We start from the raw sequence: 25898 nt of genomic DNA, 5'->3' as shown, positions 1-25898 counted from the left end.
TACAGGGATCTAGGAGAGAGGCATGGGTGCTCTGACTCAGCAGAACTGGAGGTTGAAAGTGGAGATAAAATCTTCCTCTTGTTCATCATAATGGGGATTGACAGAGCTGCCTGAAGTTAAGTCTGGGGGTAGGCAAGATTGTGCAGGCGCAGAGTACAGTCCAGCAGGAGGCTTAGAGAGACCATGAAGAACAAGGTCAAGTGCAACCCCCAACATGAGGCTTCCCAGGTATGCAGCTCAGTAGAGCCACCCCATCCCCAGCTCAGCTCTCAAACATCATGGCAGAAACTGTTGCCCTCCTTGCCTGCCAAAGCCTCTCCATCCATTTGCCTGGCAGGTCAGCCATTTCTTCACTCTTCAGGGCTACAGTGTGGTCATATCTGATCTAGATGGAGGAGTTTGGGAGTAGAAGCCAACTCCCAATGGATGTCCCAGCTCCCAGAGAGTTGTGCAACCCCACACACCCCCATCCCCTCATGGGTCTTCATCATGAACATCGTAACAAACTCATGTGTACATCTCCTAACATCATCCACAGGACATGGAGGGCAATCCACCAAACATAGGCTGGGGAAAGGACAGGTGGCCCCAAGGCATAGGAGGAGGCTCCATGTAGAAAAGCAAAGGAACTGACTAGGAATGGAAGAAACCAAGAGGCCGAGTTGCCACACATCCCCAGGTGAACAGCTCTGAATTGGATGCCCATAGGTATTACCAAGCCTGCAGGTGGCCAAGTGATTTCCAAGCCTAGATTAGCATTGTGATGCTCTCTGTCATCAAAGCCAAGTAAATGATGCCTCTTATAGAGCAGGATAGGGAGAGAGAAAGGGAGAAGGAAAGGCAGAAGAGGGGAGCCTGGAGCCCAGCCAAGAACCAGAGGTAAAAGTGAGGGCTCTTTGGGGGATCCACTTTTGGAAGGCCCCAGAGATGGCTCTGTAATCCTATCCACCTCCCAAAGGGTTCTGTTATCCCATCAGCATCCTGGTCAGTGTCACCCTTAGGTATAAATCTCTTTGAGCATAGTGCCTCCAAGTGAGGGCACGGGCTTCCTGTTCCTCATCACTGTTGCTGAACACACCCCTGTTGCCTTTCCAGAGGCGAATCAGTTTCACTGGATTCTCTAGAAGGGATTTCAGCCTGGAAAGAAGGCTTATGTAAATGCTAGGCATGGCTTTAGAGCCCCTCCCTGGTTCCTGAGAGTCCCCGCTGGGGCCTTCAGAGTGACAGTGGCTCAGCTGCCTCCAGCACAGGGCCTGTCTCTTTGCAGGAGCCAGATGGAGCACCGTGCTGTTCACTTTGTACCGCTTCGCCTCCTCAGTGGTGTGGGTCCATGCCTGGGCCCAGTATGTGGCCTTTTGAGCTGTTAGATGCTGGATCAATGGCAACCACTAAGTGCTTTGGGTGGGTGGGGCACGATAAGCATTACAGCTATATACTATAGGAGGCTAGTGTGCACACCTGATCCTGTGACCCCCAGAAACAGAAAGGGGGACTGCAAGCAGTGCACTGGGGAGCCCTCCACTCAGGTTATGATGCGGGGCCACCAGTTCCTGGTACAAAGTGGAAACACATTTCCTCCCTGGGCCCCCACTTGCATCCCAGGAAAGAAGCCCTTGTGGCCAGCTGTTGTTTAGCAGAGGCCTATAGGGAACGGGCATCCTGCCAGACTCATCTGGGCTTTTTCCTCAGGGCCAGCACTGCAGCCTGCTAAGGGCCTGATCTCTCTGTCTGGTGCAATATTCTTGTCTCACAGCAGCTGCCAGCTGGCCCAACTCCGTGCCTAGCCTGCTGGGCCTAAAGGCTGCTGTGAAACCAGCAACTAGGAAAGAAAGCATTGCATCTCACTGGGGGCCCAGGAAAAAAGGAAACTAGGGACATGGAAGGTGAGGGATTGCCTCTTGGGTTTATCAGTGGTTTCCCCAAAGTAGTTATCTCATGTATTTACTCAGCAACTCTTTCTTTCTTTCTTTTTTGAGAGAAAAAGCACATGCATGCACCTCCAGTGCACTGGGTGGGTTTGAGGGGCAGAGGGAGAGGGAGAGAGACTTAATTAGGCTCAGCGCCCAGCCCGGAGTCCAACACAGGGCTTGATCTCAGCACCCTGAGATCAGGGCCTGAGCCAAAACCGAGAGTTGGATGCTTAACTGACTGAGCCACCCAGGGGCTGCTCATCAACTATTTGTCTGGAACTCATTATATGCTGGGTCCTTGCCCTCACAGAACTTACAGTCTAGTGGGATAACACAGAGTGTTGATTGAATGGACAATATCAGTACAGTCGTGAGTGCCTTTGAATTTGCATAGGGAAAATTCAACTGCCACAACAGAACAATGCCTGGGCTTGAGGACCTACACAGCTTAGAGAAAGTCTCAAACAAATGCCAGTTCTCACCTGTACGGAGCTATTGGGAGATCTGGAGGCAGCCACCAGCTGTCTCCAGTATCGTGGGAGATACAGGAAAATAAGGTTTTGGGGGTCCCAGTGGTGGGGCACAGTCAGAAGAACTCACTGATTTTCTCCCATGGTTAGAAGACAGCTCGGTCTGGTAAATTGAATATTCTGGTTAATGGCTACTGTGTATATCCGATGCACAACTCACCTATTTTCATGCAGTTAAAAACCAGCAACTTGCACAGAGTACTAAAGCTTGACCTAACATACTAGATGCTTTCAGATGATTCAGAAAGAAATTGAGTGTCTCTAATGGCCTCTAGGTCATCCCTGTGCCCGTTTTTTTTTAAGATTTTATTTATTTATTCATGAGAGACACACAGAGAGAGGAAGAGACATAGGCAGAGGGAGAAGCAGGCTCCCTGTGGGGAGCCCAATGTGGGACTCGATCCCAGAACCCCAGGATCACGCCCCAAGCCAAAGGCAATTGCTCAACCACTGAGCCACTCCGGTGCCCCTTTTGACCAGTATTGATCATCAGATTGTAGAATATAACAAAGCCAACTAATAGAAATCTGGCTGACTCAGTGTTGCCCTGACTCTATGTATGTGTGTATATATATGTGTGTGTACACACACTGCATATATTTTTTAACATAACTCTAGTTGGATTGCCATCCTGTTCTTTACAAGCATTTTTTTTAAGTCAGTCTTCTGAGTGGCTGAGTAAAGAGAGCTAGACGAGGACATCCCCCTTGGGGAAAGCTGATTAGCAATTTAGAGCAGATTTGCAATCTGAGAGGCACACTGTTCCAGCCATCAGCCGAGCACACCTGGCTCTCCTTGCATTTCTAACCTTATGTCTGGAGGAGCTCTGCACTTTTCCAGACATATTTTCTCTGCCACACAGCACTGTGCTGCAACTTGGATCTGGAAATCACAGTACCAAGTGGTGGTCTGGGCATCACCTGGCCTTGTAATCATAATGTTGGGAAATGTTCCCACCTTTCAGGGAGAGAATCCATCCTTAGACCTCCAGCCCTTGTCTGAAAAGAGTAACCACCTGCTTAGTGGACATGCCCCTGGGAGCCACCTCTATGGCAGCTTATTGCCAAGCTGGCTGCACTGATGGTACAGCTGTCTCATAGGTGGTTAGCACCTGGTGGATGGCCTGGATCTGTGGAAAGTGCCTGAGGATAGAAACCTCTTGAACTGACAGTTTGTGCTTCAGGCTTAGCACTGCCCTAGAGCACTTCTTCACTAAGGTTGAGAGGGTAGTTACATATTATTCCCCAAGTTGATCCAGAGCACCCTAGGTACAGCCACTAAGGCCTAAATTGAACCTACTGGATTTAATTACTTACACTAACTCCAACTCCTGTGATCCCAGGTCCCCAGGATCACAACTGGAGCCAAAGGCAGACACTCAACCACTGAGCCACTCAGGTGCACCTGAGTCTATCTTTAAAGGGGCACCATGGTCTATGGAACACAGCAAGGGCTTAGAATCTGAAGGTAGAGAGACTTGGCTTCTATTCTAGTCATGGTTCTGCCCTATCTTAGTCATGTGATCATGAATAGACTCCATAAACTGAGTCCAGTTTCCTTACCTGTAAACTGAGGATAACAGGACCTACCTCAGGAGAGATTTGACAGGATTACGTACGATAAACCCCATAAAGTTCTTTCAAGTGCAGAGCACATTTTTGGCTCTTTTTCTAAAGATTGAGAGTTCACTTTCTGCCCAGTACTGTACTTTATTTTTTTAATAAACAGCTTTTTTAAAAAGATTTTATTTATTTATTTATTTACAGAGAGAGAGAGAGAGAGAATGAGTGAGGTGAGGGTCTGAGGGAGAGAGAATCTCAAGCAGACTATGCTGAGCATGGGCCTGACACAGGACTCAATCTCAACACCCCAAGATCATGACCTGAGCTGAAACAAGAGTTGGATGCTTAATTGACTGAGCCATCCAGGCACTCCTTAAATAAACAGCTTTATTGAGATATAAATTCCAAGCCAGAAAATACACCCATTTAAAGTTCACAACTCAGCGTTTCTGAGTGTATATAATGTATTTAGAGGGCTGTGCAATCATTGCCACAATTTAATTTTAGAAAATTTTTACCCCTCCTAAAACCAACTCTGTATCTATTAGTGTTCATTCTCTAGTTCCCCCCTAGTCACCACCCAGCACTAAACAACCACACTTTCTGGGCCTATAGCTTTGTCTATCCTGGACATTGTGGATAAATGGAACTATACACTTTACAGTCTTTTTGTGGCTTGCTTTTTTTCATTTAGCATAGTGTTATCCACGATGTAGCATGTATCACTACTTCATTTGGTTTTTTTGGCCAAATAATATTCCATCTGGCAGACAGACTGCCTTTTTTCATCCATTCATCAGTTGATGGATAGTTGATTGTTTCTATCTTGTGTCTTTTATGAATAATAATGTTATGAACCTTTATGTACAAGTTTTTGTGGAGGCTTATGTTTTCAATTCTCTTTGGTATACAACTAGGAGTGGAACTGTTGGTCAAATGGTAACTCTGTGTTTAACTTTGAGAAACTACCAAACTGTTTCCCAAAAGGACTGCACCATTGTACATTACCACCAGCAATGTTGGAGGATTCAGTTTTACCATACCCTCACCAATACTTGTTATCATCCGTCTTTTTTTTTTTTAACATCCACTGTAGTGGAGGTGAAGTGGTATCTTATGGTTTTGATTTGCATCGTCATAGCTTATGGTGTTGAACATCTTTGCATATGCTTATTGGCCATTTGTATATCTTCTTTCATGAACTGTCTGTTCAAATCCTTTGCCCATTTTTCAGTTGGGCTCTTTGATCATAAACATGAAAGTTTATGTTCTGGACTCTCAATTCTATTCCAGTGATCTATGTGTCTACCCTTCAGTCAGTATCACACCATCTTGATTACCATGCTTTGTATTAAGTTTTGAAATCAGGAAGTGGGGGTGCCTGGGTGGCTCAGCGGTTGAGCATCTGCCTTTGGCTGAGGCGTGATCCGGGGATCCTGGGATCGAGTCCCACATCAGGCTCCCCTCAAGGAGCCTGCTTCTCCCTCTGCCTGTGTCTTTGCCTCTCTCTGTGTCTCTCTCTCATGAATAACTAAAATCTTAAATTAAAAAAAAAGAGAAATCAGGAAGTGTGGGTCTGCCTACTTTGTTCTTTATAAAGACGGTTTTGGTTATTCTGTGTCCTTTGTGATTCCATATGAATTTTTTAATTACCTTGTCAATTACTACAAAGTCAGTTGGGATTCTGATAGGGACTATGTTGAATCTGTAGATCAATTTGGAAAGTACTGCCATGTTAACAAGATTGGGTCTTCCAATCTATGAATATAGAATATCTTTTCATTTATTTAAATCTTCCTTAATTTCTTTCACAAATGCTTGTAGTTTCCATTGTACAAGTCTTGCACTTCTTTTGTTAAACTTATACCTAAGTATTGTATTCCTTTTGGTGCTATTGTAAATAGAATTGTTTCCTAATTTCATTAGTAGGTTGTTTGTTGCTACCGTATAACAATACAATTAATTTTTGTATTGTCCTTTGCCATGCAACCTTGCTAAGCTTATTAGCTCTAATAATGCATTTGTGGATTCCTTGGGATTTTTTCTATACAAGATCATGTCATCTGCATGCAGAGAACCTTTCCAATCTGGATACTTTATATCTAATTTTATTGTCTAATCGTCCTGGCTACGCCTTCTAGTACAGTGTTGAGTAGAAGTGTTAAAACAGTTTTCAGTCTTTTACCAGGTCTTTTTATCAGGTCTGTTTGCTGTGGATTTTTCACAGATAATCAGATAATTTTACCATGTTGAGGAAGTTCCCTTTTATTTCTAGCCTTTTGAATTTTATCATTAAAGGGTGGTGGCTCAGGGCCCCTTGGTGGCTCAGTGGTTGAGCATCTGCCTTTGGCTTAGGTTGTGTTCCTGGAGTCCTGGGCTGGAGTCCTGCATTGGGCTCCCTGCAGGGAGCCTGTTTCTCCCTCTGCCTATGTCTCTGCCTCTCTCTGTGTGTCTCTCATGAATAAATAAATAAACTTTTTAAAGAAAGAAAGGGTGGTGGCTTTTACCAAATTCTTTTCTCAAGAATTCCCAAGTCTATTGAGATGATTGTGTGGGTTTTGTCTACCATTCTCTTAACATGGTATATTACATTCATTGATTTTGGATGTTAAATCAACCTTGCATTCCTATAATCCCATTTGGTTGTGGTGTATAATGCTTTTTATATGTTTCTGGATTCAGATTGCTAGTATTTTGTTGAACTTTGTTTCTATATAGGAAATATTGCTCTGTAGTTTTATTGTGATGTTTTGTCTGGTTTGGTACCAGGGTAGTATCAACTTTATAGAATAAGTTATGAAGTGTTCCCTTCCTCTTCTGTTTTTTGGAAGAATCTGTGAAGAATTTGTATAAGTGCTTTGAGCATTTGGCAAAATTTACCAGTGAAGCCATTTGGGCCTGAGTTTTATTTTTAGTGGGAGTGGGTACTTTTAATTACTAATTCAATTTCTTTTCTTGCTATTGACCTATTCAGGTTTTTCTATCTTCTTGAGTCAGTTTGATCATGTATTTCTAGGTATTTGTCCATTTCACCAAGGTTATCTAATGTTTTCTGGTATAAGCTTCTTTTTAAAATCCCTTATAATCAAGTCCATATCTGTAGAGTCAGTAGTGATGGTCCTTCTTTCATTCCTAATTTTAGTAATTTGACTCTTCTCTTTAATTGCTTGGTCTCTACAGCTAAATGTTTGTCAATTTTATTGATATTTTCAAAGAACCATCTTTTGGGGCACCTGGGTGGCTCAGGCGTTTAAGCGTCCGACTCGCTTTCAGCTCAGGTTGTGATCTCAGAGTCATGAGATCAAGCCCCATGTCGGGCCCCATGTGGAATCTGCTTGGAATTTTCTCTCCCTCTACCCCTCCATTCACTCACATGTGCTCCCTCTCTCTCTCAAAAAACAACAAAGAACAACTTTTATTTTCATTGATTTTCTCTAGTGTTTTTCTGTCCTCTCTATGCTTTCCTATTTCTTTTCTTCTGCTTACTTAGGGTTTAGTTTACTCTTCTTTTTCAAGTCTCTTAAGGTGGAAGGTTACATTATTGATGTGAAATCTCTTTTTAATGTGTATTTATAGTTATAAATTTATCCCTAAACACTAATATAGCTAGATCCCACAAGTTTAGGTATGTTGTATCTTCATTTTCATTCATCTCAAAGTATTTTCCAATTTCCCTTGTGATTTTTTCCTTGACCCATTGGTTATTTAGGTACATTTTACTGAATTTCCACATACTTGTGAGTTTCCCAAATTTCTTTGTTACTGATTTCTAATTCCATTGTGCTCAAACACACATATATTTTGTATGATTTCATTTCTTTTAAATTTGTTGAGGCTCATTTTATGACCTATATATGGTCTATCTTGGAGAATGTTCCAGGTACCCTTGAGAAGAATGTATATTCTGCTGTTGGTAGGTGGCATGTTCTATAGATTTTTGTGACGTCTACTTAGTTTATAGCTGTTCAGGCCCTTTATCTCCTTGTTGATCTTCTGTATAGTTGCTCTATCCTTTGTTGAAAGTGGGGTAGTGAAGTGTCCAATTACTGCCGTTGAATTGTGTGGTTTTCTCCTTTCAGTTCGGTCAGTTGTTGCTTCATGTATTTTGGTGTTGTGTCGTGAAGTGCCAGCACCATCCTTTTGTAATGGTTGGAAGGTCTACTAAAAAGCAACACTGACACATTGACCCTGTCAAACTGGAAATCAGAAGGCATTTTGAAGGTTTGTTTTCTGGTACCTTCACCACCATGAGGAACGATAGAGCAATGGTTTAAAACATGGGCTTTGTAGTCCCTCGGACCTGCGCTCAAATACAGGCTGCCATTTATGACTCGTGACCTTGGATAAGTCACATAACCAAACAGGTTGGTTTCTTCCTCTGCAAAGTGGGGATCGTGACAGCACCTACCTCCTTGGCTTGTTGTGAAGATTAAATGGGGTGGTGTGTGATGACCTTAGCCTAAGTTAGTGCCTGCTTGCCCTCTGTCGCTCTGTCTGCTGGTAGCAAAATGAACTGGCCTTGTCTGAGTATATTCTCCCAGATGACATGGGGAAGGGCCCCCGAAACGGTCTACGCGAGAGAAGCCATGTAGAGAGAAAGCATTTCATTTGTGATGGATAATTCTCAGATGCACACACCTACCATCATTAAAAGCTATTGACAAGAACATTCTACCCCAATTTCTACTGGAGCAGGCAGGCTGGCCCTGCACAGATACAGAGAAGTAGTGAGATCTGAGGACTCGGAAGAATGCTTCCCATCCCACATCCTCCTCCCACATCCACACATCCCAGCGAATTTCCCATAGACTTTGCACATTCAGAGGCCCACAATACTATAAGTAGAGCTTTATTCTTTTAGGGTCCTTCCATGACAGTCCTCTCTGAAATGCAAATTTTCAGGTACTGTATGTGGTCCATTCTGCATTTTCCCACCAAGGCACTAAGTAACTGGCTAGATTTATTGCCTTCTGCCAGAAGAGGTCGAACCTAACACAAGAGTAACAGAGCCCTGGGGGGATGAAAAGGCTCTGAGAGGTGGGGACGGGCAGGGACAATCTGAAGGGGGATTTCAGACTTTAAAAAGTGAAAGTGTGTTAACAGCTGACTTTAAGAGCAGATATACCCATGTAAGAGACCCATTGGACCCAGATACCAAGCTGCTCAGCCCCTCCCCCGTCACCCCATGCCGGTTTCCATTTCAGACACCATGGGGCTGTTGTGCTACTCTCAGGGTCTCTCGCAGCCAGGTAATAATGCTCTGTCGGTACCTGCCATCCAGCTGTGTACCAGAAACACCAGGGAGCTGCAGCCATGGTCCTGAGCACCAGGGCTCATCTGTTGATTCTCTTTCTGGGTTTAGATTACATGCACAGCGCCCACCGCCCTGTCACTGGGGGCCACCTGGGGAAAAAGGAGAGTAGTTATGTGGGCAGCATGGGCGCCAGCCCCCGGAAGTCGAACCACTGCACACCCCCACCTGCCGACTCTGAGCTTGTCAGCTTTTGCTACCTCCACATGCGGGAACAAAGGAAGGAGCAGGAAAGCCGGACGGATGTCAACGAGAACTTAATCTTCTTTGAGGAGACCAGGCCCCGGACCAAGTCCGATCCCACTTCCAAAAGCTCCGGCCAAGGCTATGAGGCGATCCCCGATGACTTTGATGCAGCCAGCCTCAACCATGAGCCTTGCACCAGCAGGGCCCGCTCCTACACCTTGGACAATTCCCTTGGGGCCGAAGCCCTGAATTTCTACTGTGACTCTTGCAAAGCCAAACTCCAGGAGCAGCTGGGCCCTCGCAAAGGTGGAAAGCCCAGCTCTTCTCGTGACAATATGGTAGACTTGATGTCCCTCCCACCCCCTGGGAGCGAGGAGGAGGAGGAGGAGGAAGATGAGAGCACTTCCCTGTTGCCTGCCATTGCCGCCCCACCTCCTGGTTTCCGAGACAATAGTTCTGATGAGGACGACCCCAAGCGCCGGGCAGTCCAGAGCCAGGAGCAAGGACGCCACCTGTGTGGGCTCCTGTATGATGAGATTCCAGTGACACTCATTGACAGTGTGCAGACCCGGACAGTACGAGATCATGCCCAGGAGCTAGATGATGCCCTGGTGTCCACTCTGCAGGCTCTGGAAGCCCTGGCAGCTTCAGAGGATGGACCACACCCCCCACCCCCACAGACTGCAGGTAAAAGCCTATTGTTCCTCCTCCCTCTTGCCTCCCCTCCCTTCTGCCGGCCAGGTAGGGCCAACAGGTGATATTGCTTATTTCTGAGCTGAGGTCAAAGTAACCGTGGTGTGCCAGGGCAGTGGATGGCCACAGGTAGCTCAGATAGGATCAGGAAATCAACAATGCTGTGCCAGGGGCCGGCTGCTCATCTCCAGCTAGAACTCTGGCTCTCACCATTCCATCTCTGGAAATGTCTTGCAGATGGACCCCAGGGATTGGGGCTGTGACAGCCCCGGAGCCAGGCCAGGATGAAGAATCAGAGCAAAATTGTGAGAGATCTAGAAGACAGGCAAAGAATATCCAGCATGCACATGGCTGGAAGAAAAAAAAAATGACCAGCTAACCACCTAGTAACCCAGGATCAGGGGAGCCAGGAGCCAACCCTGCTCAGGGCTGAGTTCTTTTTTTTATCTTGCCTAAGAACATAGGCTCCCAGTCAGACCCGCCCAAGTCCTGGCTTCTTGGCTCACTTTCGGTATGACCTTTGGCAAGGCACCTACCCTCTCTGAACCTCACTTTTGTCACTTTAAGTGGGTCTGTAATGACAGTCGTATCATGTAGGCTTGCTGTGAGCACAAAAGGAGATCATTCAAGCAAAGCACTGCCCAGAACGTAAAAAGAAGTAAAGCCATTAGTATTACTCATAAGTAGTAGCCATTACTAGTAGTGATTATTTTGTGGGAGAGCCAGCCGACATGCCTGCTATTCCCCATTTCGGACACACATACATCCATCTTGTAGACAAGCTCATGTGTCAGACATGCACCCATATTCACGACACATACCTACACACACACAAGCGCGCGCACGCGCTCACACAGAGAGACACCTAAAAAAGGTGTTCACCGGGTGAACAGAGAGACACCTAAAAAAGGTGTTCACCAGGTGAACGCTACAGCAACATAATAGGAATAAAGAGGAATAGGGCGGATGAGAAAGTATGTGAGGCAGGAGGAAGTGTGGACAGAGAAGACGAAGAGAGTGGGTGAGGAGGCAGCCCAGCTGAGACCTGGGAGAGTACCAGCCCCTACCTTTCCTGTGTGCATGAGGGCATCCTTGGTGGTAGGGCACCCCCCCCCCCGCTGTGTTTAGCCTTTGGGGCCACCGTTCCTTTTTGCTCAGAGTCTGGAGCTTAGAAACAAGCTACTCCCAGGCTAGCTGGAGGCCCCTGTGGTCACTGGGGAGAGGACAGATGCAGGTGAAAGGGCCTCGCTGTAGGCAGGCCTGACCAGTTGAGGAGGGCTAGATAGAGAGGGGCATCTCTTTGGCAGCCCTCTTCAAGACAATTGACAAACATTTCCTAACTATTGAATCTAAAAATAGTGATGATCAGCATGCTGCTCTGCATGTGCCATGCATGTTAATTTGCCATCAAACTGCCCAGAAGACATCCTCTCTGCCTCTTTTGTTTCTTTTTCGGATTCCCCACCCTTTGGGAGCCCTCTTCCAGCTTGCTTCCTTCTGCCCCTCCCCAACTCTCCCCTCCTCTCCCCCTGCCCCCCCTGCCTGAACTGACAGGCTTCCCCACCCCCACCCCAGCTTCAATCCTGCTGGCTGCCCTTGGCCCCCACCCCCCTAAACTTTCTCCATATGGCTGGCAAAAGGACTTGATTGGAGTAAGTGCAGCAAGCCCTCTCCCTGTCCCTCCAGGTCTGATTGTGCTGGCTACAATCACCCCTGAATCATCGCTGGACTCAGGCCATGAAACCAACTCCTCAGAGCTCACGGACATGTCAGAGATGATGTCTGCCATGAAGCAGCACCAGAACACCACCTATTTTCTGGCCCAGCACCTCAACAAGGAGAGCCTCCTGGCTCGCAAGGATTTGCCCTTCCGGATCCAGAGCTGCGCAGCCCAGGCTGTCCTCACAGCCCCTTATGCTCTTGGGCGCCCGGATCCCAACCCAGCACTGCAGCCAACTGTCACAGGCCAGAGCCCCGGCCCCCCTGGCACTCGGAGGAAGCTGCCCACATCAGAATCCCAGCCACAGCGGGAGCGAACATACGCCCTGGCAGTGCACCCGGCGCTGTCCCCACAGCTCAGTGAGCAGAAGAATCTGAGCCTGCTGTCCCCAGTTCCTGAGGACAAGGGGCCTGGCCACACTCGGGCAGGCCTGGAGGTGTCACTGAGGGCAGCCACACCGTCCCTCAGTGAAGAGCAGGTCTCTGAACTAAGGGAGAACGTGCCCAAAGAAGTCAGGTTGAGTCCCAAGCTTCTCTTAGACCCGAAGGGCAGCGTGACCCCGGCTATGATCTCAGCCGCCCTCCAGCAGGTGGTTCACCCTAAGAGCCTCCCTACCCCTAGCAGGGCCATAATGAACCCCCCCAGCAGTGGGGAGAGAAGGCTGGAGACCAGCGTGGGGAGGCCCGAGGTCAGCATGGGAAGGACGGAAGTTAGCATGATGAGCGGTAGTGCCAATAAGAATCTGAAGTTCAAAATAAGCCCCGGTGCTCCAGAGACCTCTCGGAATTCCCAGCAGCAGCTGAGCCTCGAGGTCTCCTCTGGCTCCAGAGCACCTGCAGGCAGCCGGGCTGACAGCCCACACCTCTCCCCACAAGAGGACAGGCTGCCTGTTCAGAGTTTCCCTCCCAAAAGCTACCTTTCACGAGCGAGCAGAGAGTCATTGAGCAAGCAGTCTATAGGGGAGGTGGCAGGCAAGGCTGGGCCAGAGGGTGCTAAGCCCACCCTGCACAAGCAGGGCACCGTATCCAGCCAGGGGGAGAAGGGGCAGCTGGAGGGCATGGCCCAGAGCAGCAAGATCGAGGAGACCAGCCTGGTACCCCGAGCCGGCTATTCCATGGCTCTTCAGAGCCCCAGCTGCCAGCCCCATGGCCACAGCCCCAGCAGCCAGTCCCGAGGCCAGAGCCCCAGCTGCCAACCTCGGGGCCAAAGCCCCCTGAGGCCTCAGGCTGCCAGCCGGCAGGTGAGCACCATGCCCTCCCTGAAGCTGGAGACAACCCTGGATGGAGCCCACTCAGCCTCTGAAGGCCCCACAAAGCCCAAGTCCTCCCGAGGGCCCTTCCGGCTCCGCAATTTATTCTCTGCCACGTTCCCGACCCGCCAGAAAAAGGAGACTGATGAGCGGCAGGCCCAGCTGCAGAAGGTAAAGCAGTACGAGCTCGAGTTCCTTGAAGAGCTTCTGAAGCCCCCGAGCCAGGGGGAGCTGCCAGGCACTGAGTACCTGCAGCCCCCGGCACCAGGTCGCTGCAGCTGCCAGCTGCGCAGCAGCCCTGTGCAGCAGGGGCCTGGCATGTCACGGGAGCAGAGGCGTAGCTGTGATTGCAAGCGCCTCTGCCGGGGGGGCCGGCCTCAGGTCCCTCAGACACCAGTGCCCGGCCTCCAGGGGCGGGAGAGGGACAGAGTCCCCCTGACCCAGAGGCAGCCAGAGGCCGGCCCGGGCCTGAGCCTCAGCAGCCCCACCAACATGGGGCGCATCCGCTCCACAAGCCTGGAATCCCGAGAGTGCCGATCAGACCCAGAGAGTGGCGTTTCCTGCCTGACCACGTGTGCCTCAGGGGGGGAGTGTCTGGGAGCACCCAACTATCGGAAGCTGATGCGCCGCTACAGTATCAGCGAACTGGATCAGGGTGACAGGGCATCACTGACCTCAGACATCTATCCGCACCCACCCCTGGGCATGCTGCCTAGGGAGGCCAAGGAGGTAGAGGCAGGCCTCCCCCTGGGCCTGGGTCCCAAAAACAAGCCACTGGAGTCACCAACCCTGGGAGACCCCTCATATGTCCAGGTTGCCCCCGAGACCAAAGGCCCCAGACAGATGGCAGTATTCTCACTGCCGGAAGAGGTGTACCGAAAGCCCGTCGACCTGGATGAGGACAGCGAGAGCGGCAAATGCTGCTCCATCCGCTACTGCTTCTATTACCGCAAGTGCGACATGGGGGATGACACCAGTGATGGCAAGGACGAGCTCTCCTATTCCATCCCCATGAAGATCCTGCCGGGCATGAAGTTGGAAGAGCAGGTGGTGCCCGTGATGAGCAGGACCCTGGAGGTGCTGGATGCCACCACCTGCAGCAGCAGCAGCCCCGAGGCCTCCCGCACCCAGGAAATTGACCTGCGGGTTTCCACCTTCGAGGGGAGCCTGGCCAAGATCAGTGCCCTGCGGGCCCGCGCCTACGGCCTGCCCGACGGTTTCCTGGCCGCCAGGCTGGACACCAACGAGCTGCTGACGGTCCTGCGGCAGTGCGTGGCCAGCCCTGAGGCCCGCGCTCCAAAGCCCTATGTATCTCAGATCTCTGAGTACAAGCTCGAGCTTTCTCTCAAGTTCAAGGAACTCCGGGCCTCCTGCCGCCGCGTGGCCAATGTGGACAAGAGCCCAACTCACATGCTGGCAGCCATCACGGGCAGCTTCCAGGTGCTGAGCAGCCTCATCGAGACCTTTGTGCGGCTGGTATTCATCGTGCGCTCCGAGGCCCAGCGCCAAGAGCTGCTGGCCAAGGTTGAAGAGGTGGTGAGGAACTACACCTTCCTCCTGCGTGCGGCCGAGGAGTCCACCACCCGGAACCTTAATCAGCAGCAGCAGCAGCAGCAGCAGCAGCAGCAGCAGCAGCAACAGCAGCAGCAACAGCAGCAGCAGCAGGCAGCAGCTGTTGGGGTGGCCACAGGGCACTTCCCGGGCTCCCCAACTTCAGCGACTGTTATGAGCACATTCACCCGCTCCTTAAAAACCCTCATCAAGTAGGGCACCCACCCAGGCCTGCCCCCCACAACCACGGCCCCAGGTTCAGAGCTTTGTGGTCTTTGCATCTTGTGGTGTGTCCTGTATGCATCTGCCCAGCCCTGTCAGGGTCGGAGAGCTTTCCGTCTTCAGGGAGTGAGAACTCCCTGGGTTGAGGCTGTCCCTCCGGGCTCCGGCAGCTGCCACCCTGGGTATCTTTGCCTCTTCCCCAGCCTCTGGTCGTCACTGTGAGGGCAAAGGCCCCTCGTCACTACGCCTGCCTGCCGCAGAGCTGGATTTTATCTCTTCTTTAGGGCTGACAGGTGACATCAGGCTCACCTTCCTCTTCTGTTTTGGGGGCCAGGGGAGCTAGGGCCTGAAGTAGGCAGGCCCGCGGGCCTTGAGCTCCTCCTGGAGTCTGCTCCCCCTCCCGGGAGCAGTAACAGTAGTACCAGGGCACAGCACCCAGTGGAGGGGAGAGGGCACTCAGCTCAGCTGTGCCCACCCACCCTGGGCTCACACTCACTCACTTCTGCAGAAGCCACCCTAAAGGGCCCATGCCTTGATGGTAGGTCTGCAGAAAACAGCCACCACACAGGGCTGTCTACAGCCAGCCCAATAGGCTGTCAGCCTTGGGAGCCCTTGCCCCCAGGCACAGTAGCTCCATACCAGCCATCCCCAAAGTGCCCTGTCCCTCACTGATGGGCAGGGTGGCTCAGTCCACTAGGGAGCAAGCATCTGGGATCACCCCACTCATTCTGGGTAAGGTACGGGTGAAAACGTCTGCCCTGGGGAGACCCATGGCAGGCCTTGGAGCCCGCCCGGCCCAGCCCAGCCTGGCCCAGCCCGGCCCAGCTAAGTACAGGGGCTGTTGCTTCAGGGGTGGGGTTCCTCTCTCAACATCTACCAGACAGACTGTCCTTAGGAGTTTGACTTAGCTATGGATTGGGGATGGGGGGTGGGGGGAGGGGGGATCGGGTAGGGGTGGGGGGTGTCGATGACTATATCTTAAACTTCTGGAAGCTAGCGTGATATGTTAATCCTGAGTATATGCTTTTGGCTGTGTATTGAACCTGTGGATTTGTCTCTCTAAGAAAAGAAGCTGAACGCCTTACCTGGTGCAGTCCTGCACCGCTCTCTCTGTCTCTCTCTCTCTCCACCACCCAGACATTCTGGAAGGGAATTCACACTGTTTAGCATCGTCCCTGACACACAACTACTGCTGCTGCCACAATGCCCCCCTACACCCCACCCCCGTCCCCCATAACCTTCATGGGAGTGAAGACACGGAGTCCCTACCAGCTGTCCCACTGTTAGGGAACATAGAAAGCCAATGTTTCTTCTGTATAGATTGCTTCTTGTCCACCTCTCCATACCTCCCCTGTTCGCCACAGGCTCATGCCTGCCCTGTGTCTGCCTCCCTTTCACCACCATGTGTAATCTCTCATTCTTATGTGAGTTTTATAATGATGTACATTGTGCTTAACCCCCCACCCATCCTTGGAACCCCCACCCTAGCGCAATAAAGCCCCCTCCCCTCCCTTCCCTGAGTGGTAATTTCTCCCAGCAAGGATCAGGGGAGCCCTTCCCCAGAAACTGGTCCCCCCCGCCCCCTTCCTTGATTCTCCTCCCCCAGGACCAAATTGTTTAATGGGCCAGAGATGCAGCCATTGGGGAACCCTTCCCCCCACTCCCTACCCCCCACCCCGTGACCACTGGAAGCCCTAGCACTGTGGTGATCTTCCTCTTCCTCTTCTACCAACTCCTTGATCCTGCACCTTCACCACTCAGCCTCCTCCGCCCCCCACCCCCAAGTCATTCCACCACCGTCCTTCACCTCTCCCTCAGCCTCATGGAGAGGACACATTTTCTAATGTCTGTATATAGTATATATACTACATAAAATATATAAATTATATATATATACTAATTTATGTCTTGTTTTTCAAACAAGAATGATTAAATCTATTCATCTTACTATCCCAATAAGTCTTTGCAGTGTCTCTTTGTGGGTGTCCTTCTGTCCTTGAATTGCTGGTTGTTGGTGCCCCCCCACCCCCCAGTGCTCTCCCAAGTTCCTGCTCCCACCTACCCAGGTCCCAGTGAGTGATGAGAGCTTAGGGCCCTGCTCGTGCTGCCTCCCCCTTCTTTGCTCCTCTTAGAAGCCCCCTATGAGTCACAGTCACGGTCACAGGAATTGAATGTGACCTCCTTTCTCTTAAGCCGGGCTGTGACAGGCTGAAGGGAGCAGGCAGTGGGGGTTGGAGTGGGGTGGGATGCACAGAAACACAATGGGCTCTGTGCATAGTAAACCCAATGGCCTGGGAGGTACGGGACAGACACGAGGTAGGGGACAGCTCTCTGGGTAGAACTGGGAAATAGGGCCCCCTCCCTCTGAAACGTGCCCAGTTGCTTCAGAGTAGAGCTCGGTTGCCTTCTTATTGGGAATCTCCTGCCATGCCCTCTGGTGATTTCTTGAGAGGTGGGGAATGTTTCTAAAGAATAGGAGCCCCAGGACCCTAAGCTGGGCTCACCTCTCTGGCTTTTCAGAAAGCTATCTAACGGAGGGAAATGATTTTGCTTCTTCTGTTCTCTCATTTTGTTCTGGTAGTCACAGGTCCCCACTAACATATGAGGCACCCTCATGCCAACTAGATAAATGTTCTTCCTGCCACACACACCCCCGTGATGAATTAGAAAGGGCATCATTCTCTGGGTGATGATAGCCCTGTGGACACTCAGGCTTGATGGTTTCAGCTCCATCCATCCCTACTGGCCTTGTTGGCCAGGCACACAAACGATACAGCCATGTACTGGATCCCTGATTAATTACTTCCTCTCAAACCCTGGACATGGACTCTCTCCTCAGGTCTGCGGAGGTCCTAGCTAAAGTGGTTTGGGAAGGGATACCTGGTGGCTCAGTGGTTGAGCATTTGCCTTTGGCTCAGGTCGTGATCCCAGGGTCCTGGGATAGAGTCCTGCATCAGGCTCCCCACAGGGAGCCTGCTTCTCCCTCTGCCTGTGTCTCTGCCCCTCTCTCTGTCACTCATGAATAAATAAATACAATTTAAAAAATAATAATAAAGTGGTTTGGGAGCAGAGCACAGAGGAGCCAGAAACAGTGCAGTCAGAGCTCCCCTCTGCATGGGGGAGGCCATAGGGTTGACAGCCCCTGTAGCAGAGTTCTTCTGGGAGCCGCCCGCTGGAGCTACTGCCCACAGTCCCAAGGTTGGGACTCAGCGGAAGGCAGTCCCACTGTAACATGAGACCTGTTACCACTTAAAATGACCTAACTGGACAGTCCAGAAATTTGGGGTGCCTCTCGTCCTCTACTACATTAGTAGCTCCCTCTGGTCAGAAAGCATTCTTGGGATCCCTGGGTGGCGCAGCGGTTTGGCGCCTGCCTTTGGCCCGGGGCGTGATCCTGGAGACCCGGGATCGAATCCCACGTCAGGCTCCCTGCATGGAGCCTGCTTCTCCCTCTACCTGTGTCTCTGCCTCTCTGTCTCTCTCTGTGTGACTATCATGAATAAATAAATAAAATCTTTAAAAAAAAAAAAAAAAAAGAAAGCATTCTTACTTGGTTCTATGCCCTGGGTACCCATCTGCACAGGACCCTGCGTGTTGTGGGCCTTCAATAAATACTTGTGGAATGAATGACTGTTGGATGAGATGAGTGTCATGAGAGAGCCCTCCCAGAACTCTGTACCTCATGAAAAGGCTAACCCAGGGCAGTGCGGTTGGACAAGGCCAGGCAGCCTGGCCTCCTCCTATCAAAGAATGTGAAGTCAGGTCCATTGTCCAGAGTCCCATTAACTCAGCGCTCTTCCCCTAACTACTTTCCAGAAGCTTTGGACGCTCTCCTGAGGTGGCCACTGGTCTTTTCTGTGGCCCCAGGACCACTGTGTGGTACCCAGAAGCACTGGGGAAGGCCATCTTCCTACCAGTATCAACCTCACTGGTCAGCCTGAGCCAGAGCCTGAAGACGATGCTCTTCAGCCACCCACTACCAGGCCTGAGTTCCCAAAGCCTGACTCCTGCTTTCTGACTTCAGCCAATTAAAGGGTTCATGCTGTTGGCATGGGCCCAGGATGCCCATGGTGCTGGCAGAGCCACATTTTTTGCAAGCTCTTGTCAAGGCACTGTGGGTAATACACAATTTCATCAGAAATGAATTGAAAGGACCTGCCTCAGCCAAAACTCTTCCTGCCAAAGGGGCAAAGGAGGATCAGCTGCCAGCACTGGGAAGGGGCATCAGTGTATATCTTAGGGTTGAATTCCTCCAAACAGCTGCTAGGATGCAAGTGAGAACCGCATCCCATTCCCCATCCTGTAGGCTGGAAGTCAGGCTGTGGGTGTGCATCTGGAGCAAGGAGGAGGTACTCCATGGAGTAGGAGGACATAACCTCTGAGGGTTCAGTCCTGGGCTCTGGAAAAATGGCCTGAATTCCAGGAGGGTCTCTTAGTCCCAGTGACCTGACTTTCTGGAAGCCACTGGTAGGAAAATTACGGAGGCCTGCCTTCTCACAGAGACGCAAGTTCTTGTTCACTTCAGTGCTTATAGCAACTTCTCGCCCATGCCACCAAGCCCTGGGGTGCTTCCCACACTCCCAGTATTACAGGGACATGCTCTGGTGCCCTTGCTGACAGTTCCAGCTGTAGATTCTGGACCCATTCAGGAATGAGCTTGCTTTGAGCTACCCAGTCCTCCTGTTGGTGGTGTCCATCTTCCCCTCTGGGTGTGGACTCCTCATTCTTATTTTCACAGCTTCAGCTAAAAGGAGCAGGAGTCTGTCCTGTGCTGAGAACCCTCCACAACACAGAAAAGTTGACCCCCTCCCTCAAATATGCGAAAACAACTGTGTGATCACTTGCCATATGCCAGGCACTGTGCTAAGTACTTGACATGTGTGATATAATTTATTGTTCCTAGCAACCCTTTGAGAGAGAGACAATGGGGCGGCTGGCTGGCTCAATCAGTGGAGCATGTGACTCTGATCTCAGGGTCTTGAGTTCAAGCCCCACAGTCAGCAAAGAGCTTACTTAAATATACATATTTATTCAAATATATGTTTATTAATATTTAGATATGTTTTAGATATGTTTAGATATTTAAATTATTTATTTATATTTATATATATTTTTAAAAGCTTACGAGAGACTATGATTGTATTCATTTCTCAGAGGAGAACACGGAGAGGTTCAATCACTAGCCCAAGGTCACACAGCTGGTAAGTGATAAGCTAGTGAGTGATCAAACCCACACATGCTTTCATCAGCTTTCCATAGGACTCGGCCCAGCCCCACCTTTGAGGCAGTTCCCTTGGAAACAGAGGCACAGGTGCAGCCACACTCACCAGCAGGTGGCCTGGAAATGTTGCTCGGCGATCCAGGCAGCAAATGGATAGCCAACAGGTCATGGGTAACACTGGGGTGTGAAGTGTGGGGTACTACAAGCCCACCTGCCCCCCCTCCTCTCTTCACCAGGCTGCCCTAGTGCCATGTGCCTCTCAGAACCAGGGAGTGAACTGGTATTTGTGCATAGAAATTTGTGGGTAGAAATTTGATGTGTCCAAAAAGCCACCATCAAAATTATGAAACACCACTCCCACCATGCTCCTCAAACTGGAGTCTGAGCAGACTCCATACTCCTTACACATTTTTCCCAAAGATTTGGGAGGAAGGACACCTGAATGCCTCAGTGGTTGAGCGTCTACCTTAGCTCAGGTCATGATCCCAGGGTCCTGGGATCAAGTCCCACATGAGGCTCCCCACAGGGAGCCTGCTTCTCCCTCTACCTATGTCTCTGCTTCTCTCTGTGTGTCTCTCATGAATAAATAAATAAAATATTTTAAAAAAAGATTTGGGAGGAAAATATCACGTGAATGATACATTAAATATTTTATGTCAAAATATCATGGTGAGGAATGCACAAGTTGCATGCCTTGTAAAGAATATGTATCATTTTGGGGCGCCTGGATGGCTCAGTCGGTGAAGCGCCTGCCTTCGGTTCAGGTCATGATTTCAGGGTCCTGGGATCGAACCCCAAGTCGAGCTCTCTGCTTAATGAGGAATTTGCTTCTCCTTCACCCTCTGCCCCTCCCCACCATTTGTTCTCTCTCTCTCATAAATAAATAAATAAATAAATAAATAAATAAATAAATAAATAAATCTTTTCTTAGGGATGCCTGGGTGGGTCAGCGGTTTGGCGACAGCCTTCAGCCCAGGGTGTGATCCTGGAATCCCAGGATCAAGTCCCGCATCGGGCTCCCTGCGTGGAGCCTGCTTCTCTCTCTGCCTATGTCTCTGCCTCTCTCTCTCTCTCTCTCTCTCTCTTTCTCTGTCTCTCATGAATAAATAAAATATTTTTTTAGAGACACTTGAAACTCATGTCTGATGCTTCCAGCTATGTTCCCATGCCCACCTACTCAGCGTTCACTATCCTCTACTACTAGACATGCTTTGGTGGAAATTCTGGACACATTCAAGGCCCATTAGGTGAGCTAACTGCTGGCATGGGCCCCAAAGGCAGGCCATCAAAGACGGGCCTACATCCATGAATCTGGGCATGCAGGCAGGGGTCCAGCACCTCTTCAGGAATGAGACCTGGCATGGCACTGTGCCAAGAAGAGATGCTAGGAAGAAGTGGGTTCCACCTCCCTCCCTCCCAGTCCCTGCCTCCCATGTTGCCTGTTATACACTTGAGATGAAGGTGGGCCCCAAGGGTAGCGGGGGAAGCCAGATTCCCTACAAGCCAAAGATTTTTTGCACCTGCAACAAACAAATGAAGCAGGGAGGCCATGTGGACTAAGCTGAGCAATTCCCCAGAATAAGGGCTTAGTGCTATTTTCGGCACAGTCACTGACTTGCCATATGATGGGCAAGTCATTTTACCTCCTTGCATCTCTTCCCTAAAACGAAGCTGACTGGGTCCTCAGCCTCTGTCTCTGCAGCTCAGAGGACTAATACGGTGGTGCTGTAAAAGCAGCTATAAAAATCCTTCATCCTGGCTGTAGTGAGCTTAACAAGAGCAAATAGAACTGCCTCTTTGCAACTGGCCCTGAAATGAATTAAGCAGGCACCCAGACACCCAGGTGCCCATTTCCTTTAAAATCCTCACTGTTCTCCTTGGTCAAAGCTATCTGCCAGTCATTTCCTCTCAAGAGGGGTATGCGGGATCTCCCGTCCCCCTGAGGCCTTCCTTTTGAAATCAGGGAGTCCTCCCGCTACCTCAGTGAAGAGCCTCATCTTGCAGTGGACACGCCTGAGGAGGACCTGAGGCTCAGTCTTGTTGGCCTTTGGCCAATTCCCTGGCTCGGTTCTCTGATGTACTCCCGTCCCCTCTTCATTCTCTTCCTTGTTAGAAGCAGCTATAATTGGAAGGAAGCTCGAACTTCTCATTTTTCTTCAACATTCAGGCTCTTAGCTCAGAGGAAAGGGCTTTCAACTCCCAACTCTTTGCCAGCCTCCCAGTGGCGGCTCCCAGTTGTAACAGCCACGTTTAGTTCCTGTGGGCCCCACGGCTACCCTAGCAGGGTGCCAACATATGGCATTGTGCCCAGGGCAGCAAGAGAAAGGACTTTCAAAGAGCCACAGGGGAGGGGGAGGTTCAGCTCCCAGGATCATGGCAAAATGGCCTAGGAGGCCAAGTTGGCCTGGCTTCCCACCCCCTAGTGGCCTTCCCTGCACCATCCTCACCAGGACATCCCGGGTCCTCATGCAATTCCTTCAGCTTCTCAGCCCTCTAGATGGTGATGACATGCTAGGCCTGCCTTCCCTTTAAAATGACCTCTTCTTCCTCTTCCCCTCACCCCACAAAAACTGGTATTAGGAGCATATGTTAGGTTTTAAGCCATCTGATTAACAAATAAAGCAATTTGTGTTGTGCCTAAGAGCTTCCTGCAATGTTAGATGTAGTCATAGCCAATAGGGAGGCAATGAATCTGATCTTTTAATTGGTATGCATGCTGTGTGACCTTGGTAACGTGTGGCTATGGGAAATCCCTTCTCTCAATTATGGAATTATGACAGTGGGGAGTGGCCAAGCCACTGAGATAATACGTTCTCTATGATTTCTCTAGAACCCTAATCACTCCATCCCTTGGCCTGCCCACTTGTAAACTAAGGAGCCCATCTGACCCTCCCTGCTTGTGGCGAAATCTGCAGTAGGGGCAAGCTAGTTTGCAGTTTCTTGGGAGCAGCTGTAATCCCCACTTCTTAGAATGATTTCTAGGCAAAACAACCAGCTATGACAATGGCAAGAGTCTTGGCCACCAAGAACAAAGGAATCAGTAAGAAAGTGAGAGCAAGGACAAAAATTCTTGCCCCCTTTCTAACCTGGCATGGCAGGAATATTCACACAATGCCTCCAGGGACCTGGAAAAAATTCAACGAACCAAGTAGCAAGTGGACAGATTTTCCCCCTGCTGAACATTAGAAAAGATTTTGATTTGACTTGCAGTTTCTGCAGCACCAAGCCCACGCTAGCTTGGCTCTGTAACAGAGCTGCAAGCAAGGGCCACACACCAGGAGCCAGAAGACTTTGGTTCTACTCAAAGTGCTTCCAAGAACTAGCTGCGTGACCTTGGACATTCACTTCCTCTCTCTGAGTATGAAGTTTCTCGCTATGTAAAATGAGTGGGTTGAACTGGAGAGCCTATTAAACTTTTAAAAAGCACCTTTTTCTACATACTTTCATTGAAGTATTTTAAAAACAAAGGCAAGTACTTCTAGCATCACCCAAACATTCCCCCAAATCGGTAATTTAACTGGGAGAATACCAGACCTCAAAAAAGTCAAACAAACACCAGAGCAAACGACAGAGCCCACTTGCCTCTGCGGGGTGGGGTGGGGGAGGTTATCCTGTGCTATTCTGCACCAGGGTGTGCCAAAGTCTCCCATCTCTCTTTCTTTTTAAAGATTTCATTTATTTGACAGAGCACAAGTAGACAGAACAGCAGGGAGAAGGAGAGGGGGAGGGAGAAGCAGGACCTCCACTGAGCAGAGAGCCCAACTCAGGCTTCGATCCCAGAACCCTGGGATAATGACTTTAGCCGAAGGCAGATGCTTAACCGACTGAGCCCAGTCACCCCTAAAGTCTCCCATCTCTTACATTTTTAGATGATTCTAGCTTCCTGAGGTACTGACCTTTGTACAATCAAGCTTACATTCACAGGAAACCAACTTAGAACCCCCAGGAGAGAATGCAGCTAAAGGGTCCAGCCAAATCCAACTTAAGGTAAAACAGGCAAACTGTGCTTTGTGAGATAAAGCTTCTGGAAGAGGACTAATTTTAAGATAGACTTCTGTTAATAAAAACCATGATTTACATATATGTCCTTGCATCCACTCCAAGGGCTATGCTGGGGGGTGTGGGAGATACATGGTCTCTGCCCTCAAAAAGCTCGCATGCTTGCTGAAGTCACAGAAAACATGAGTCCAGGAGTTCAGGGCCAACTGCTGACAGCTGGTGAGCTCAGGGTGGGGGTGGCTGGCTACAGCACCTGGGGAATCCTCTCCAGATGTGATGCACTTTGTGGCGGCCTCTGAAAGCCCTCTGCTGTGCTTACAAGTGAGATACCCAGCTGCCATCACTGAACAACATGAACAATGAAGACAGGTCATGCTAGCCTCTAGAGGGAAAAATCAGAACATGGGAGACAGAAACTGTTGCAGGATTTCTTTTCCCTTGGTCCATGGTTCTTGGTCACCCTGCTTCGAAGAGTGAAGAGATAGACCAGACAGATGAAGGGTGGTGGGCAGCAGAGCAAAGTTTATTGAGCACTAGTACAAAGCTCCCAAAGAGGGAGGGGACCCAAGAGGGTTGCCACGAGAGTTTCTAAGTCCAGGGAATTTTATGGGCTTGTTGGTGGGCTCTTTGCTCTGATTAACCCTCCATGAAACCGTCATGCAATCAGGTTTTTTGTCATCTGTCTATCACATGGGAAAGGTTGGAGGGCTCCTTCCAAGGTGGTATAAAATCCTTTTAAGGGTGGTTTCCTCATAGGGCCTTCATTAACATGAGAAAGTCCAGGGCACCTGGGTGGCTCAGTGTTTGAGCATCTGTCTTTGGCTCAGGAGTGAACCCGGGATCCTGGGATGAGTTCCACATTGGGCTCCCCATGGTGAGCCTACTTCTCCCTCTGCCTATGTCTCTGCCTCTCTATGTTTCTCATGAATAATTTTTTTAAAATCTTTAAAAAATGAGAAAATCCCCTGCAAGAAATGCTAATATCCAGGAAGAACAGGAAAGACTGTTTGAAGAAGACCAGGAAGCTCAGCTAGTAAAAACTGATCCTGGAGTAGCACCCAAGTTCTGATATTAAAGTGGCAGGCCCAGGAAGAGAAGACTTTGGTGTCGCTACTTTCTTGTAGTCCTGCTGGGGGTGGGAAGAGAGAACACGGCTTTCTTTATCTGCTTCTAAAGTAGTCATTTGTAAGTCTGTAAAACATATTGAGGAAAGGGGCTATCTTTTATTCATTTCTATAATCCAAAGGCTGAGCACTGTACTTTGCCCACAGTTGCTGCCCAAGAGGTGCCTGGTAGAGAAACATCTGATTGAATAAATGGATGAATTCAGACTCTCCTATAATGTCTGGGATCTCAGGGGAAGGCACAACCAGAACTGCCCTACCGGGTAGGGGAGGGAAAAAATCCCTTCCAATGAGGAGGGTGTTTACAAAATTCTCCCAGGGGCCCTGAGCTTTACTCTGATGAGTCCAAGGTTCCTTGATCATTTATCTGGAGGACGATCCATAGAAGAGTTCACAGGAAACCAACTTAGAGTTCATAGAACTCTTGAAGGGGTCCATAATCTCCAAAAGGTTGAGATTCACAAATAATATTCTTCCGACCCTCTTGTTAAACCCTTTAACTAATGGCCCAGTTAAGGACATGACTCACCCTCCCAACGTGGTTTGCCTGCCTCCAGTCTTCTCCCTATTATTCATCCTCTCTACAGATAAATTTGCTGAAAGCACAATTATGATCATGT

At 49.6% G+C, this 25898-nt stretch overlaps 1 protein-coding gene across 3 annotated transcripts in view; it reads left to right on the top strand.

Annotated features, from left to right (window-relative positions):
• FRMPD3 (FERM and PDZ domain containing 3) overlaps window positions 1-15853 on the top strand; it is a 131884-nt gene extending 116031 nt beyond the window's left edge. For all 3 annotated transcript variants that reach the window (XM_072815321.1, XM_072815322.1, XM_072815323.1), the window contains 2 exons: window positions 9365-10186; window positions 11879-15853. In XM_072815321.1, coding sequence (XP_072671422.1) covers window positions 9365-10186; window positions 11879-14928 — 3872 coding nt within the window. In that variant the 3' untranslated portion in view covers window positions 14929-15853. The remainder of the gene's footprint in view (window positions 1-9364; window positions 10187-11878) is intronic.
• The last annotated feature ends 10045 nt before the right edge of the window (window positions 15854-25898 follow it).

This window comes from Canis lupus, chromosome X (genome assembly GCF_048164855.1).
Source record: "Canis lupus baileyi chromosome X, mCanLup2.hap1, whole genome shotgun sequence".
NCBI lineage: Eukaryota > Metazoa > Chordata > Mammalia > Carnivora > Canidae > Canis > Canis lupus.
The sequence above is the reverse complement of the archived record's forward strand: the minus strand, read 5'-3'. Positions and strand labels throughout refer to the sequence as shown.